The sequence below is a fragment of the Tyto alba genome, unplaced genomic scaffold, assembly GCF_018691265.1.
Source record: "Tyto alba isolate M040663 unplaced genomic scaffold, T.alba_DEE_v4.0 Super-Scaffold_22, whole genome shotgun sequence".
Lineage (NCBI taxonomy): Eukaryota > Metazoa > Chordata > Aves > Strigiformes > Tytonidae > Tyto > Tyto alba.
This window is the reverse complement of record NW_024881296.1, coordinates 33,016,532-33,035,654: the sequence shown is the minus strand read 5'-3', so window position 1 is coordinate 33,035,654 and position 19,123 is coordinate 33,016,532. Positions and strand designations below refer to the sequence as shown.

At 40.6% G+C, this 19,123-nt stretch overlaps 1 protein-coding gene across 1 annotated transcript in view; it reads right to left on the bottom strand.

Annotated features, from left to right (window-relative positions):
- Positions 1-10,419: 10,419 nt before the first annotated feature.
- THEMIS (thymocyte selection associated) overlaps positions 10,420-19,123 on the bottom strand; it is a 75,668-nt gene continuing 66,964 nt past the window's right edge. The window contains exon 6 of the mRNA XM_032992858.2: positions 10,420-10,580. Within this exon, the coding sequence (XP_032848749.1) occupies positions 10,420-10,580 (161 nt within the window). The remainder of the gene's footprint in view (positions 10,581-19,123) is intronic.

Below are 19,123 nucleotides of genomic sequence, written 5' to 3'. Positions count from 1 at the left end.
GGGGGATTACAGAGGAGCTGGTTTATTTGCAAGAAAGAAGGATTGTAACTTCTGAGGCTGCCCTAGGAAGAGCTACTGCTTTCCGAGGCTGACCAGAGCTGCTGGCATCCAACACTGCTGTACCCAGAGCCTCAGGGACAACCTCAGCGAGCATGGGGATAAGGCACTTGTACATACAGGCATTTCTTAAATTCTGACAGGATCAGGCCTGTTTCCACATACTCCCAAATCTTAAGACACATGAGGAATTTAAAGTTACACGAGAACTTGAAAATGATTGGACTGAGCTATCCATCTGGGTACCCTCTCTCTGGAGGTGGATGGTGGCAGTGGGCTGGGGCAAGAGAAGCAGCAACCACATAAAGTCAGGGTAATCCCTGCTCCCACCTAGCCTGCCAGCAGCTGGCAGGCTGCACTTACATCAGATCCACATGGTTTATCAGTCCCAGAGAAGGAGTCGTAAAAGGCTATCTTAGAAAATACAAAAACACAAGAAAAGAGGCAGAGGAAGCTTGTCAAAGAGATGTATTATTGCAAAGCACAAGAATGTTCCCAGCACACAGGCATTAAAAAAGCAGGGAAGAAAATTTAAAAAAACAGCAACAACCTGCCACTAATACATGAAGTAGAAGCAAGAAAAATCTTTCTCTTCTGAGGTTATGATGTAATATGGTGTCCAGCAGTCAAAAGTTAACATGGCACAGGCGTATTAAAGTGGAAAAAAACGTTAGGAAAGCACTTGGACAGTCTTAGGAGAGGTATGAGAAGTATCATAGGTGTTAAGTGAAGAGATAGCAAGAATAAACATCAACTTGTGTGGTGTGGTCAATATGCTGGAGGGCAGGGATGCCATCCACAGGGACCTGGACAGGCTGGAGAGGTGGGCCGGTGCGAAACTTGTGAAGTTCAACAATGCCAAGTGCAAAGTCCTGCACAAGGCAATCCCAAGCACAGATACAGGCTGGGCGATGAGTGGATTGAGAGCCGCCCTGTGGAGAAGGACTTGGGGGTATCGGTGGATGGAAAACTGACTATGAGCCATCAGTGGGTACTTGCAGCCCAGAAAGCCAGCCGTGTCCTGGGCTGCATCAAGAGAAGTGTGGCCAGCAGGTCAAGGGAGGGGATTCTCCCTCTCTACTCCACTCTTGTGTAACCCCACCTGCAGTATGGTGTCCAGCTCTGGGGCCCCCAACATGAGAAGGATATGGACGTGTTCAGGTGGGTCCAGAGGAGACCACGAAGATGATCCCGGGGCTGGAGCACCTCCCTTGAGAGGCCAGGCTGAGAGAGTTGGGGTTGTTCAACCAGAAGAGGAGAAGGCTCTAGGGAGACCCTATAGCTGCCTTCCAGTACTTAAAGGGGGCTACAGGAAAGGTGGGGAGGGACTCTATCAGGGAGTGTAGTGATTGGACAAGGGGTAGCAGTTTTAAACTGGAAGAGGGTAGATTTATTTAGATTAGATATTAGGAAGAAATTCTTTATTGTGAGGGTGGTGAGGCACTGGCACAGTGTGCCCAGAGCAGCTGTGGCTGCCCCCTCCCTGGAAGGGTTCAAGGTCAGGTTGGACGGGGCTTTGAGCAACCTGGTCTGGGGGAAGATGTCCCTGCCCGTGGCAGGGGGTTTGGAACTAGGTGATCTTTAAGGTCCTTTCCAACCCAAACCATTCTATGATTCTATGCTTCTTATTGGAAAGAGAGTGGTACATAAGCATTTGTTTGACACGTATTAAACAAAAGAGCTTAGGGCATTTAAAGAAGAGTGCAGGGAGAAGATTCTTCTTATCTTCCTAGGCACAAAGGCTGGATATATAAAAATTTTTCATGTTCATCATCCAAACAGAAAATGCCATCTCGCTAAGGGCTTATGCACACATGGAGTGCTGTGGAAGCAGCTGCTCCTGAGCAGGCTTTCAGTGAGAACACACTAGAAATACTTCTTAGTATTAAAAGAGATAAGCCTTTAAGCTAACAAGTCTGTACAAAAGCTTATGCCAATATTTTGCAAAGCAAATATCTTATTATTTAAATACACTTGTATTCTCTTCAGGCATAGAGATCATGGTCTGTGTTTAGTTGAAAATGGCTTTCCCCTCTCAAATGCAGTCTTCCTGAGTATTAATGTCTGGGCATGATAACCAGGTCCCTGAAGGATCATGATGACATTATAGCTTATTCAAACATGTATTATCAAACAGTACAAAATCATTGTGGTCATCTGTACAGCATAAGGGAATCACAATACTTATTAAGTCTTAAACATCAAACATGAGCCTTTTACTAGGACCTTACTTCATGCCTCATCCCTCCCCTCCACTTTCCCCAGCAGGACTGCATGTCCTTTCCTCACAGAAGAGCATCACGACCTCTTTTCTATGCCAAGAACTGAATGCAAATGCCACTGTGCCTCTGTGTCATGTAAACTGAATAGTCAGGCTAGTTCTCATTTTGATGATAGGATATAATGTTGGCTCATTTACCCAGGCAAAAGGTATCGGAGACAAGTCTGCTATTAATATATTTACAAGGTTCGTAAAACCTGCCACCTTTACTCAGATGAATAAAACTCACTGAACTCAGTGAGGTTGAATATACAAGACATGATTGTTGCACATAACAAGGGTGGCAAAACCAAACTCAATATGTGACAGGATCTATGCAAAGAAGAGAAATTTCTTCTTCGGAAGCACTTTAAAAGGAAGAAGTTTCAAGAAGGGCTGACAGCTCTTGGTTTTGTTCACAATCTAGAGCCCAAATGCTTTTATAGAATGTCTGAAAGAAGCTTAGGTTTGTTGGAAAAGTAACTGCATTCCACCCTGTTCACACCCATCATAACACCTAGAGCAACTAATGAGCACCTTGTTTTTTCTAGGTTCTCTCAGCTCCTCCTTGTACGTCACATGCTCCAAGTCCTCAGTCATCTTCATGGCCCTTTGTTGCACTCGCCCCGGCATGTCCACGTCCTTCTTGTTCTGAGGAGCCCAGAACAGGACACAGTAGTCCAGATATGTGTCCTCTCCAGTGCTGAGCAGAGGGGAAGAGTCACCGCCCCCAACCTGCCAGCACTGCTCTGCCAATGCAGCCCAGGAGGCTGTTGGCTTTCCTCTCCTCCTTTCTAGCTGCAGAAGTCAGGCTTCTGGCAGTAACATGCCATATCTTTCAGACATTCATCAGAGGACAACATCACATTCAGTAGAAAAAGAAAAAAATAGTCAGTAAAATACACAACAAATTCCTTTTATTCAAATACCAGACTGCATTTGCTGGCATAACAAACCAGGCTGTTTTGAGCTGCTACAAGGAGAAATATAGGGTTTTTGTGAAAAATGCTTAAAAGGTATTTGAAATACCCACAAGTGATGTGTCAGCCATTTACACGTTTTGTACACACCTGCAAGCCTCCATATCAACTAGTGATATGCAAAACACTGTATGCTACATATGCATGGATCCAAAGTACTCTGAGCGATATCCTTAATACTTAAATTGTAACTGTTTTTAATGAGGATGAACATTTATCTTGAATAAATTAATGTGAGACAATATTGAGAAATGCTAAATTAATTTGCATTAGTGAAAATCATTCAGTAGAATTTTAATAGGCAAGTCTGAAGATACTATGCTATCTGCTTGAAAAGACTTTTTCTTTAAAGGATATTAAGGCATTTTTGTGAGCATTTACTTGTTAACTCCTCAGTAGGACTGAAAATATGGTATGTCTAGGCTTTCTAAACATGTTCCCTTTCTCCACCCTGCTGTCTGGTATTTCTGGATATGCCACTCTGATCACACTGCTGCTGAGTCTGGAAACTCTTGGCACATCAACTGTGTGTTTACACATCCGCTCTCAATAGTTTTCCCTGAGAGTCAAAGCACTGCCAGGGGGATATGCACTTGCCCCAAATCTGACACTTCTAGATACACAGCCCTCACTATGCATGTGCTGCCCAGTTCTTACTTTTTTTAATGCCATAAATGATGGGCATCAGGCTTGCTCTGCTAGAACATGAGGACTTTGGTCCTGTGCCACCCAAAGGCGTTAAGCACGCTCCACCTGTGCAGCTCGTGTGATTGCACACAGCAATCCCAGACAGGAATATGGCAGCTCTGATATCAGCACTGATTACATGCTCACTGCCAAGCCCACATTTTCAGAAGGAAAATTTTTCATTTTCAGAAGTAAGGAAAATCTCCAAAGCAAACGCTTGTTTTGTTTAAAAAGGGAGAAGAAATTGTGCTGTTCTTCCCATGCCCTCTCTCCAGTGTTGGCCATTCATATGCAATGCAGAGAGGTACCTGAGGCTGCCTCTTCCCCCAGATGCTTGTGTGGGAATACAAGGCACCACAAAGTGCAGGTGAAGCTCTTCAGCACTGCTTTTCCCAGACATCTTAGAGAGGGCAGCCTTTTTTTTCAGTTGGGAGACCTTGCACAGACACTACTCTTTCAGCTCCAGCTTCTGTCCTTCCTTCCTGTCTGTGTTTTCAGCAAATTGTTGGGCATAATAGCAAAATATATCACTCTAGTGTGATTCTAGACAATTTCAACTGTGCAAGGGGTTATGGAGATGGCAATGCTATCTAATTTAGACACTCCCAGTCCTTCCGAGTAGCATTTCCCTCTAGGAGGAGTGATACTGCTTTCCAGGGCGAATTACTTGTCATGCAACAGTACTACTTGTGCAATAAAGCACTGCTCATCATCTGAAAGAGTGGCTGAATCTGGCCATTTCCAATTTTGAGCCTTACCTGAGGTATATGAGACTGGCTAAAGAAATGGACATTCACTTTCAACAACCCTTCATTCCCCTTTCTACCCTTTTCTTTTTCAAAAAACAAAGGAAACAACCATGCAGCTGTTTCAGAAAGGGATGTTCCTTTTGCATATGCTCTACAGTGGTTCAGAAAATTAACTGGAATTTCAGGTGCAATAAGAATAAAGGATTGGACTTGGCATCATTATCTGAATTCATGAATAAATATGTACAGAAGAACTTTGTCCCTTCAAAGGGTCATGAGACATAAGCTGGTTTGACTTCTTATTTAGGACAAGTAAGCAATTTAGTTTCTCAGGGGATTATTATAGTTAAATTGCAGCCTCATATGCTCTTCATGAGCCAGGAAGGACACTTTCATGAGCAGCTTATTCTTACAGTTGTGGCTGAACTTAATGTGTGAAGGACACAGCTTCTTATTTGTTTCCAGTTAATTTCAGAATTATTTTGCTTCAGAAGTCTCTGAAAACAAACAAAACAAAATGACAGGGTGAAACAGGAAACTTTTACATTTGGATTTAGAAATTACACAGAGAGTGCAGGTGAATGAGCTCCTGAGTCAAATTAATGGCTGCAAGTTAGTGCTCGCCTGTGCCATAAAATGGGTTGTCAGTACAATTATACCAGCAATCCCAAGAGTACAGCAAAAATAAAGCTAATATATGACTCCAACACAGCTATGCTAGCAACTTTTCCTAAGTGTGTAAAAATCATACCAGTAAATTTTTCTTTTACTAGCAAAGCTTATGCAGTTTAGGGAAAAGTTTGACCTATATGGGGTGAAAGAGATCATTTAGCCAGTGTAAGCCGTGACTCTGGCAAAAAGTTCTCCTGATGTTTCTCCATTGTGATTATACCCATGATGCCTGTGTCGTGGTGCTGGTCTGGCAGACATGGGAGGAGATGTACCCCCATCTTGGAGAGATGTTTCCAAAGTGTGTGCCCTGGGGCTGACGTAACAGAGCTGCAGGCCTGGATGGAAGTTAATTAGTAACTTTATTCATATATACTGGGAATATGTCAGTGCACTGAGACTTCACTAGTGGGCTCTGTTCTTAGCTCTGCTACACTACAAAAACATGTTTTAAGCTGCCCTCTAAGGGAATTACAAGACTTCTGCATGTAAGAAAAACATCTAGATAATCATGGTATCCTGGTAGTCTTCCCTAAACTTAGAGTGTCTGAACCTACAATCGCTTTGAGACAGGCTGATTGAAGTTCTGCCAGTGTCAAAGCCAAGAACTGGATTGCAACCCTTGGAGCAGCACACTATTAATTTTCTCCCTCTTGATTCTTCCTTCCTTCTGTAATCACTATTGATTACACCTTGGGAAAAAAGCTTCAGTTTGCACATTAGGGAAAAGTGAAAACACCAGGAAGTAGAAAAATCACCTAACAATGAAAATTAGCAAAGTAGGTGATGCCCTCAAATCTGCATTGAAAACTACTTAAGAGGAGGTGGACTTTCAAAAGTGCTGAGAACATACAGCTCCAGTCATGAATTTGGGTTCCTCAGTCCAATATCTCTAAGGCCACAAAGCTTGACTCAGCCTTTCAGCCAGAGGCAAGGGGAGCTATAAAAGAAACAGCTAGCTTAGAGGGTCAGTGGTATGAAAGCTCCAGAGAAATGTCTTGGAAAAACAGTACAAAAGGATTAATGAAGATGTGGTGGGGTCAGAAAGGTTGGTTTTCATTTGCAGCACTGTCTCTAGCTTTCAGCTATGAAGGAACCTAAATCTCAGCACATCTGAGGTAAAAAGAAATAGCTGTACCTCAATATGTTTCATACAATTACTTTTTTTTTTTAAAAAAAATCAGTACAAATTGAAAATAAAGAAAACTACTTTGTCCAAACAAAACCACCTCAGGTGTTGAGTTCATGGCAAGAGGAAAACACAGCTGTGTAGTTTTTTCATTCCCTACTACATTTCTCTCCTTTTTTCTACTTTTCCTTTTTTTGGCTGCTATTTAATAAGCACTCAGGCTTAGTCACCTGAGACCGTTCCTTTTCCAGCACTTGTGTGAAGTTCAAGTCCAGAAAGCAATATCCTGAAACAGCCTGACACCAGTACTTGTTTTCAGCCTTCCAGACGGCTGGACCATGTTGTTTCTGTCCTTTTCCAGCCACGACGTTACAAGCAGCTATCAGCACTGGAGACAGAAGCTGCCTTCTCTGGTTTTGCTGTTATTTGTTGTTGTTGCTGCTCTTGCATGACTCCATCTCATTTTTGTTTGCAGGGACATGGGATGAGACATAGCAGCACCAGAGCTATTCCAGCTCATTTCAATGAACCTTCTCTCACCCCATTTTTCTCACCTCCAAGAAAAACCACTATTGGCATCTTTAATGCCTTCTAAAAGACTGTCAAGCTGAGGGCTTTCCTCATTAAAAAAGAAATCCTCTGCAAAAAATGCATGGCAGTAAAAGGAAAGAAACTTGTGTTGTTAAAAAGAAAGCCACACATTTTAAATGCTTTCAGGGTTTTTCCTACTTTCTCTCAAATCTTTAATGAAAGGTTAAAATATGTTAATGGTGGTTGTTGCTATAGCAAGCTCAGGCATCTGTAGTCAAGTCCCTTATTTAATTGCTTATTGTTCTGGAGTGATGAGGTCATGTTAACATCATTGACCCTCTAGGCACATTTATTCTATCAAAATTAACATAGCAATGACTCGAGGCAAATCCCTGTTCTTTCTCCCTCCTGATTAGGGTGAGGACTAGTTCTTACTAGTATTGTTAGCGGTTGCAATCGGGAATGGAACTTATCTACACAAAGCAGATAAGCAGGCACTTCTTTATTCCAGCGCTGGGGAACATGGGGGATAACTCCGCCAAAGACGTGTTCATCAACAGGTACAAAGCACAACATATTTATACACTTTTTCAGCAGAGTCATGGTTACATAAGATCAATAAATTCATAACGTTTAAGTTGACCTTTATAATGATTGGCTTTTAGTTACCTCACCTTACCTATATTCCTATTTTACAGAAATCATTGGTCATCTTTACTGATTGATTTAAATAGAATGGGGGGAGGGCAGTGATTAGCATATTCATGCTATTTCCTGGAAATTATTATCATATGCAAATGTCCCTAACGCATGCGTGGTTATACTGGACGGGGGTCCTCTGGTGGTCGTCGATAGTCTTCATCACTGTGTTGGCTGATTGAACTCCATCCCTGCGCATGCTCACTCCATCTTTGGCTAATGTTCACCTCTCCCTTGGCCAATCTTCCCAACCAAACCAGTTTTCCTCTGGTACCTATTGTTTCAAGTCAAGATCCATAACCAGTACCTATTGTGTTAATTCAGAGTCCATAACGATTGTGATAGTGTTCAAGGCACACAGCATACTAGTTGCTTAATCCTAAGGGCCTTAGTGTACTCTATATTCTCAGAGCTACTGTAGCTTCATGTTAAGTCAAAATCATACTTTTAAACTAAAATCAAAATAATATTCTAGGATCCAAACTGTTTTATTAAGGTAACTGCAACAGTATCATCCTGGCATACTTTACCTCTGATTGGGGAAAGATTTTGGGGGGGGAACTGGTGAAACACTGCAAATAATAAATACTGATTTTCTCAAAGTACACCTGACTGTTGAGGTTTACTTCTGTATTTCATTAAAACAATTCCCCCTGCCTCCTCCCTCCAATTACTCTATTTAAAAGTAACTTGGATCAATAGATTTAACTTTGATAGATCACATATAACAAATAATTAAAAACAGATATTCATAAATAGCATATATGTCCTGAGGAAGGGAGGTACCATGTGTGGGAAATGGTTGACTGATGAATTCTTGAAGTAGAACTAACCTGACTTGATGTTAGGCTTTTGGCTCAGATGCAAGAGACAACAGTTTTGTGCATTGTTTGCCTGTAAGTAAGCCTAAACCAGCTTATTTTGTTATTTTTAACCAGATGTGTAGCATACAAACTCAAAAGATGATTTTTAAAGCTCCATCAATCATTTTGCCTAGCTAGATATTTTATAGGGCTTTTGCCCACCTCAAAGGTTAATTTCATATGCACACATCAAATCCATATTTCTCAAAATGCTCACAAGTACAAGCATGGAAACATGATAGAAATTTTAAGTGCTAGATAAAAGCCATAATGGAGGATTTCCGATGGTCAGGGGGAGACCAGCAGGCTGGAGGAGCTATATGCTCCTTGGCTAACTAATGATATGAGAGGGTGGATACTTCTGTCATCCACTGAGGATGATAATTTATGGGACTGCTTCATAATTCAAGACAGACAGTAATCTCACTCAAGGCAGCAAAGATCCTTTCTTTCATGTTTTGCTAGAGCCCTCAAAGAAGGCAACTAAGAAAGTGAAACCTTGCCTCTATTGATAGGGAGTTTAAAGGGCAGGAGGATAAAGACTTAGAGGAGCTGATGCCATGACAGTAAGTAGTATAATTAGAGACTGATCCTCTAGGTTGGCATTGCTTCTTGAAACTGTGCTTTTCCATTAATGCTTATAATCAAAGGACTATTGTAGTGAAAAGAGTTTCATTTTCTCTTTCCTGACTTCTTTACGCAATAGAGCAAGTCCCCATGTTCAGCGGCATGTGGACTGCAGAAGTGACTCATTACATGAAATGCACTATTTGGTTTCATTTTTCAGTCTTTCCTGTAAATTTGGATTTTTTTTGTGGCTGTGAGCAGGGAAAGAGATGGCCACATGGATACCACACACTGCCCTGGATGTCATGTTTCTCAGAGGTTTGAGCATTTAAAAAAAAAAAATAACAGCTTATTTCAGGTTCAATATGCTGCTTAAATGGAATGGGAAAATTGCATGCCATTTAAAAATAAATACAAAGTACATTTTGAAATATAATACCATCTCATAATAAAATAACTTTTTAAATCACTGAAACTAGAGATTTCAAGTTTGGCTGGGTTTTCAGGGGTTTCTCTTAACAAGAGAAGCAATTCAGCCAAATCAAGTGAAGTTCATAGAACGTTCAGCTATGAGTGAAAAGAGCTGGGACTACACAGTACCACTTTGATTTAGAAAAAAAGTCTAATCTGTGTTTAGCTGGAAATGATGCATGGAGCTTTTTAGAAGCAAAGGCCCTCTTCACTAGCACTTTAAGTCTCTGCAGACTGCCAGAGCAGAATCTTGAGGATTTAGTGAATACATGGATAATTCCTGAAAACTTTTTAAGAGACAAACCTTAGTCATGCACAAGATATCCACTTCTAAAAAGAAGAAAAGGACTGCATTTAGATTATTATAATTTGTTACAGCAAATTGGCACAAATCAGAAAAATTAGACAAGCTTTCAGGTACAAAGCCTTTCTCTGGGTTTCTGTGTTTTTATAAGGATGACTGTTGGACTAATTATGGTTTTGTCTCTATCTGTAAACCTGGTCTTGCCTGTGCACCTGTGTCACCAGAGTGATGATAGGTACTGTTTTGACAAAGGTGACATCGCTAAGAGTGACAGGGGGTCACAGGCAGCAGCTCAGAGGTACCCTTCCTGCGTTATTCACAGGACATTCAGAGCAACAGCGGCAGATCCTGGGGGAAACCTTCCTCATTTTGGGGAGTGAAGGTTACTGGAAGGTCTGAAAAAAATCACTCTGCCTGCACTTGTTTGCATCCATAAGTGATCATAGGTCACACTCACCTTCTTCCTTCAGAGAGTGTATGCTTATTTTTAATGGTGGTGTCTTGAAATACTTTCCTTATGTTTTCAATTATGTTTTCATCCACATAGTCATAGTTGTGCTCTTCTTCCTCTTCCTTTTCTGCCTCACATTTTCCAAGTGCCTTAGTTGTTAGACCTGAAGCAATTAGCAAAAAATAACTATAAGGAAATGGAAGACTCTGCCCTTGTCCTGAAAAAATGTACAATTCATACAGACAGTCATAAAAGTAAAAAAAAAAAAAAAAAGAGAGCAAAGTTCTCCTTACTTTTCTCGTTTTCACAGAGATCTTAAATTAGTTGCTCAAGTACCTGAACAATATCCGTGGCAGATCAATAATGAAACTCAGTTGAGCATTTTATAGGACAGTCTTCATTCTTAAGAATTTCTATTTCAGATTTTGCATAGTACTTGTACCTCGAAGTCTGTGGGCAAACAGCATAATCTGTTGCCCACTCCCTGCTAGCTGTCCACAAATAACTCTAAGGTTTATTACAGTGGTTAAAAAGTGTGATCACTTACAGCATAAAAGCAGGCAAATTGTCTCGCAGTATCAAGAGAAGAGCAGTCCACTTGCCATGTGCAGCATGTACCACCCCTATTGCAGATGTGCTCCCATGCTGTTGTGTTTCATTGCCTGGAGATAGATGAACCTCTGCAGCTAGGAAACTGTAGCGTTACTTTGGGCTTTCCTAGAGCCCAAGACCCATTTTCTACATGTTCAGAAGGTGATATAACAAGCATAGATATAGTCTTGAAAGAACTTGAGGTTAAAATGCAAAGTTTTGAAGTTCATTTCTTTACATTCACCTAGACCAGCCTGAGACAATACTGAGCACAGACCTTCCAAAAAGGAGTGGCCTTTTCCCACAAGGGCAAAGACCCTCACAGGATGCCTGTTTGCAGCTCTAGTTTTGGGGCAGACTCTGTTCTGAGTCTTGGCACAGGAACAGTGTCACAACACAGCTCACTCCAGTGAGCTACAGGTTGCTGCTAGAAGGCCCAGGGTCTCCTCCCCTGCCTGTGTGGTCCTACTGCTTCCCTTGGGCCAGGTGTAGATCCGCAAGATGCATGGGACCTCTGGTCATATAGAGCAGGGCCCCACAAAGATTAGTCACTGAGTCCCCTACAGCCCATCTCCAGAGCCACCACATCCCCTGGTCCAAGCCATGGTGGGGAAGAACCAGGCAACAGCAGGACCAGACAGGGCTGAGGCAGCAGCACAGAGGTTCCCCTACCAGGAACAGCTCACCCCTGGGGATTACCAGGAACCCTCACATTTAATGGATCTGAGAGGATACTGCGTTTCTAAAGCAAAATCTTTCAGCTGAAAAGGCCTAAGTGTGAAACACAGCGTTTAGTACAGTTGTTCCTGATTGTTTAATTTGCTACGACATAATCTCAAACAGTCTGCAAATGTGCACAAGGCCTCACTGCCTGTCTGACATCCCAGCAAGGCAGTGCTTGTCAAACAGGTCCTTCTTTGTGGGACTGAGCTTCTCAGACAAGAATCCTCCCAAGTTTACTCTTGCAACCGCCATGTGCTCCTTCACCAAGAAAATAGCTATATATGCTATTGGCGGTCTCCAAACCCCACTTGTGTTCCTCCTGAGACTCCACGGCTGAGGTGCTTCTCCCTGAAAAACTGGGTAGGACTAATTTCTTTCTGAACTTGTGATCCTCTCCTTTATAGATTTTTAAGGCCAGAAATAACCATTAAGTAAATCAAGCAACTGTCTGGCCACTCCAGCACAGAGTTTATCATAGACCAATTTACCTACAAATCCCCCTGCCACTCTTCAGAAATCAGTGAATTAACAAAGTATATCCAGATCTGGGCATCAAAAGGAAAAAAAAAAAAAACAAAACCAAAAAACAAAACAACCAAACAAAACCCAAACTTATGATGAGAAATTTAATGAAGATCTCACTCACACATGTGGCCACTATCTTGTTAATAAGCATTTCCAGGTTTGTAGTTCATTTGCAAGTTGGCTGTGTTTGATATCAGTAAAAGTAAACTAATGAATAAAACAGGCACTGAAAGAATAAGCTAATCCTTGTGATTCAGCAAGGGAAATATTGTTTGTGCACTTAGACTTGCTAATACGGATATAAGGTACAGATTGCTCATGGATGGCATAGCTAGACTTTCTTCTTTCCCAAACACACACAAGCAAAATGATAAGCTTCTAAGCAAGACAGCTCAAGGAGAAAGGAAATTAATATCATCAGGCCAGACTAAATCACAGCTGTCCCCAGTCCCAAACCTATGTAGGATGCCTTCTGAAATGTATAAATTTACACTTCAATAAAGCATTAAGCAATGAATGGGACAAGCTGAATGATCCCAAGGGGATTCTGAACAGTGAAATCAATGCAGTTTCATTCCGTGTGTGAAAAAAAAAATTTATTAGCCTCAACACTGAATTACTGAATCAGATATGCCATCTCAGGCTGCTAAGAAAACAAGGCTTATGTCATCATGCTGTCTATCCATCCATCTGTCAATCTCTTCAGTACTTTTAAAAGTTTTTTTGCCAATTTCAGTCAGATTTGAAAAGAGGGCAGAAGTCTCAACGTGGTTACAAAAGCGAGAGTTGAATTAGTTCCTCTATTGAAAGAAAAGCATGCAGAACACAGCTGTTATACACTCCGTTTGGCAGCAGACAGCAGGATAAATCAGCGTCTGCATATTGGTTGGCTACTCAACACACACATAGCTCCAGACTTGCTCTTCTTCATTTGATAGGAGTGCCATAAGGAGAGTTTTGGTTATTATCAGGGAAGGGGGAGAGGAGCAGTAGAGGACAACAGACCTGAATATTTATTAAACCAAATTTCATTAATTCTGCTCTTCCTGGAACAATTTGTATAATTACATTTGCCTTTATAGTGGAAGGGTAGTGCTCTGCAGACTAAAAATTTCCATTTATCTCACTTGTATCCTTGAGTGAGTAGGATTTTTTTTTTTCCCCTCGGAATGTACTTGCTTTTTTTTTCACAAATTTCAAGGTTACAAACAGTTGTCATAACTCTCTGTTCTGTCCTCCTTCAAAAAGTAGACAACAGAAGTTAACCCAACCCATCAGGACCCTTGCTTGAATGAAACCAGTGCTAAAAACCCCAACTCATGTAAATACAAGGCTGCACACCTAAACGCCCCTGGCCATGACCATAACATAGTTTTACAGCTATGGTAAATATCTCAGTTCAGGATTTATGCTGCATAAATTAACATTTAACCATATAATAACATTTATGCTTTTTTATGCCTAAATTGAAAACAATAGTTGTGAATTATTATTATTATGTGCAATAATATTGTGAACTAAATGCAGTAGAACCACATCCTTATTTCTGCATGTCACTTAAGTGAAAAAGCACAGAACTGAAGACATATGCACAAGCCAAAGTGGTTTTATGAAGAGCAGTGTTTTATTTGTTGTGGGCCTGGTTCTCATGATGCTCAGTGCTAATGAGAACTAATTCCTTAGGGAATGCTATTCAGTGATAGCAGAATGAGAGCCCATAAAACTAACGGACTGTTCCTTGAGCTGATATCCATCAACCATTCCTTCATGTGATGATGCAGTGTATCTTTAAAAACTGTTAAATGCCACCATCAAAGTATTTCATATGCACTGTAAGGTTACAGTTCATGTATGGGTAATGATTATCTCCCTCTGGAATTTACTAATTCATTGTTTGGAAAACTTTAATCTTAGATGTGTTAGCCAAGAATAAGTTTCGTGTTCACAGCCCAAAAATCAGGAAAAATGATCTAATTATTTTTTTTAAAGATAGCTACAGGACCAGAGAAGCCGAAGAATCTAGTAGAAGTTTTGCCCCAGTCAAAGACTGAGCTAAAGTGTGGAAGCTGGAGAGTGTTGTCATGCATGCATACAGTAAAGGATTCCTAATTCATATTGCTTATTCCTATGCACCTAATTCAAAACGCTAATACAAAATGCCTGTGCCGTCACTGAAGAAAGAACAGCTTTTTTTCAAAATATTGCAGAATTCTACGTTTTGCTTTAAGTTTCAGGGGAGATTATGTGTAATTCCTTTTAATATTTGGTTTAGAGCACAGCTTCATAACCAAATGTATTGCCCTAACTGATGGAATAACAAGTTACAACACGGGGGCAGGAATTCCTTAAACCATTTTCTTTGAAATATTTAGTAGGCGTTATATCTGCATCCTAAATTGCAATCAAAAGGCCCATTCCTTTTTTTTCTTTTTCCAGTCCACTGGTCTCCTAAATCAAGTGCCTAAGGTCAAAATATATAAATATCTTCCCTAAAGTGTCCTGACATCAGTAAACAAAATCAACATAAGCACTTTTATATTGCAGACTGTAACAATTCCAGAAACCTAAGGCATGAGCAAGAAGATTAGGTAATGATTTAGAAACTTCACTTAGAATTAATTTCAAGGCTAAAGAAAAACTGATACAGCAGATTTCTAATGAGAGTTGTTATCCTGCAGGTACTGTTACTATTTCTAATGAATTCAAACTCAGTCAAATATAAAAAAAAAATAAGATAATATCTTTAGTGGCCAATTCAGGTTTAAGTGCAACAGAGGAATTAGGTTCAATTTCTTAGAAGCAAAGATAATAAATCTTGTCTTTATGAACATGAATTCTATAAGGAAAGTCAAGAGTGGCTTTAAAACTGAAAGAAAAACATGTTGATTTTCTTTTCGGAATTATCTGGCCTTTGGTAAGAAATAGTAATTGTCTCTGTGACTTTTTTTTTTTTTTTTTGAAAGCACAGATTCAGCATCCTTATTAGGAATTTGAAACAGGTTGGTGCTTTGGAGGGTGGCTAACATTCACCAGTAGAAGTTTAAAGATTAGTCAGTGAATTGTGCACTTCCTCCCACTCAAAACCCACAGGAGTGTGTCTGTGTTATTAGTCTTGACATATTTTCTAATCCATTATCTTGTGAATTAGCAGAGCATAGTATACTCTCTGGAACAGGCAAGCTTGCTGCATGCAACAGTGGATTTGTGGGGATCTCTTGTCTGGCCAGGAAGAACTGCTATATCATCTAATCCAATCTCCTGGATAATTCTGCAGTTATATTTGAATTAAGCCAAATAATTTTGGACTATACTAACATACATCTTTCAGAAAAACATTTAGCCTTGATTTAGGTATGTTGATGTACAATCCATCACTGCTCTTTGGTCTAGGTTAAATCTGCCTAGCTCAAACTTACACTATATTCAAATTTAGACAAAGTGTATACAGGGATATACACCAAGGCAATTAAACGAGAAGAAATTTCCTAGCCTTGCAAAAGCAGAAACATTATGATACTAGCTTTTGATTTTCTATGTGTGTACTAAACAGAGGTACTAAGAGAGTGTTTGAAGCCCCCAGTAACAAAGGCTATTCTTTATCTGATCTCCTGTGAGTAGTCTAAGCTAATAGAGTATATAGGATGTACTTTAAATTAACTAATTGCAACTTTCATGAAGAATGAGGCAGGGGACATATGATCGATGAACTTTTAAATCAGAAACACAGCTAAGAACTGGGCAAGCTGGGAAGAGTTCATGCTGTGAATCTTTGCAGGACCAGAGGTAAGCAAGCCTTCAGCAGCCCTAACAACATTTTTACTCTAAGACTCTTGTCCACACACTTAGGGCTACCTGCAAAGCACAGGTCACTAGCCATAAACTCAGGGAAAATGTTAGGAAAAAATTAACCTGATTGATACCTAAAGTTTAAAAGAAATGTGTCTACTGGAAGCAGGAAGAATTAAGTCAGTAATCTACCATTACAACTGATGTGTGGGTCTCAACCAGCAGAAAACTCTGCTTTCACAGAAAGGGTACCACAGCAAAGGTTAGGATCTTAGTGGAATTAAGGTCAAAGGAAATAGAGCAAGAACAGCTTAGAGAAAATAATTTAAAACTTGAAAAAGTCACTAGAAAAAGCTTTCTTCTCAATTAGAGTGTTTTGGAATGAAAAACAATGAAGAATTAGCTAAGAAAAATAGACTTGTGCTAGAAAGTGAAAAATAACAAATAAAAATCAAGTGCTCTTGGAGATTCTGAAAAAGATTTATCAAGGACATATGTATAAGGTTTAGTGGAGTGGGCAAAAGACTAATGCTACTGGCTTAGAATGAATAGAGAGAAGGCAGGCAGACTCCAACCGGGGCAGATGAGACAGTCAGCAGCACTGCCCTGTTTCACTGCAGTGCTGAAACATGTTCAGTAGAAGGTCCAAATCAAGAACAGCTGCAAAACCTTCAAGTCTGTTTTCTACTGTCCTGAACCACAAACCGCATGAGCTAACAAGCAGCATGAAGGCGGCAGAAACTTTGCTGGTAGCACGGCTAACAGAGGCAGCCCTTTGCCTGGGGACAGGTAAAGAGCCCACTGGGAGCTTCTGGGACAGGGTTTAGTGGGCAAACCAACATGGACAATGTTGTTGTGGGTGTCTCCTACAGATACAGTGATTCATTAATGGCATGGATAATGAGACAGAGTGTGCAGTCAGTAAGATTGCAGATGATATAAAACTGGGAGGAGTGACTGAGAGGATTGTGCTGCCGTTCAGAGGGACCTGGACAGGCTGGAGGACTGAGTAGAGAGGAATCGCATGAAGTTTAGTGAAGGAAAACACAAGGTCCTGCACCTGGGGAAGAACAACCCCATGCACCAGTACATGCTGGGGCTGACTGGCCGGAAAGCAGCTTTGCAAAGAAAAACATTGGGGTTCTGGTAGACAAGACTAGCGATATGTCTTTGTGGCAAAGAAGTCCAACAACCTCCTGGACTGCATTAGGCAAGGCAGTGCCAGCAGAGATCCTTCCCGCTCTGCTTAGCACTGGTGAGAGCAGACCTGGAGTGGTGGGTCCAGATCTGATCTCCCCAGTGCAAGAGGGGTACGAACATACTGGAGTGAGTCCAGCAAAGGACCATGAAGGTGACCAAGCTACTGGAGCATCTGAAATAGAGGGGGAGTCTGAGAGGTCTGGGACCGCTCAGCCTGGTGAAGAGAAAGCTCAGGGAAGATCTTATCACTGGGTGTAAATACTGGAGAGGAAGATGTGAAGAAGGTGGAGCCAGACTCTTCTCAGTGGTGCCCACTGACAAAAGAAACACCAGTGATAGCAAATACTCTCACAGTAGGAAAATAGTTCCAGTAGAAAGAATAGAAAGACTAGGGGACCTCCCAGTCCTGTTATTGAGCAGAAACCTTAATAAAGGTAGCTCCAAACTTCTTTTCTCAGCCAAGGGATCTCAGTTTAGAAACTAGTGCACAGTTTTTGTAAGAGGCATGGGAAGTCACTGTATGACTCCTCACTGCATGAACTGAGCAGCTGCATTCAGAAAAACCTTTGGAAAATCTTGTCTGTAAAACCATTATGTGACTTTAACCTGTGTGGCTTTCCCTGTCTGTGAGGAGTCTAAACCCATCAAGTAAAGCACCTACACGAGCACTGACTCCTGTGCTTTTGAATAAGCCAGTCCTCAGCATAAACTTTAAGCCTGGTTTACTGCAATAAGGGTGCTTTGGTCATGTTTTCTTCAGGTGTGTCTCCCCTGCTCCCCATGCCGGCCTCACACCACAGAGACTAACTAACCCATGCAAGTGATCCAGCTGATCCCTGTAGCACAGACAGCAGTTTTAAAAGTCAAGCCCCAGGAATTTGTATGTAGCTTCCATGGCACAAAAGAGTACAACACTAACCCATCTTGCTATTCATGTTTTTCTGGGGTTTAAACATGGAATATCATCCTTTGTAGCTGCCAATATGGAATCTTCACCATTTACCCCTATAAAATCTAATCAAATCATTAAGCAGTGACAAAATGGAGCCTGCAGGGAGATTTTTCAAAGCCACAAAATAAAAAATTTGGGATTATATTTCAAAGCAGACAGATATCACAATACCTTTCAAAAACCAGTCCCCAAATAATCAGCTTTCACAGCAGTAAGGATTAGTGAATAGACACCACAATAATTCTTCACTATAAAAGTTTTTTATGCTGCATTTGGAAGTTACAATACGCATAGTTTCAAATAGGCAGTCCATTTCAGGAGTCTCACACGCTGAATGACAATTCAATAAAGAGAAAATTTATGGGAATTTCTTATTTTTATATCAATTATCAGTTAACAAATGCTGTGAGGATGAGTATTTGTGTTTTCACCTTCCAAATGTTCCAGTGTTGTAATTAATGTAATGTGTTCATATTTCAAATATAACCTGTGACTGACAGAATAATGAAATCAATTGGATTTTTTATATTAACTGCAATGTTTTTTGGATTTGTCCTCTTATCATCTAGCTTCTCAACTTCAGCATGTTTCCTTTCTGAAAAAGGATAAACTTGGAAGATAAATAGAAAAACTAAACAGCTATCCAAAATGCTTGGGAAATCCAAGAAAATTGTGACTTTAAAAATAATTATCGGTCAAGTAATTTACTCAATATTATTTTTTTTCTTCAAAATACAAAAATATGAGTTGAAGACATCTTCATATCTTTAATGTAAATTGCTTGCTCATCTTTAAAACTTGTTGGAATCAGTATTTTTTGTAACAGATGATGTGTAAGCATCATCCTAAAGCAAAAGGGAAGCGCATCTTTTCCACACGTCTGTTCCTAAAAAATACTGAATATTCATGCTGCAGTGTCAAACAGAGTT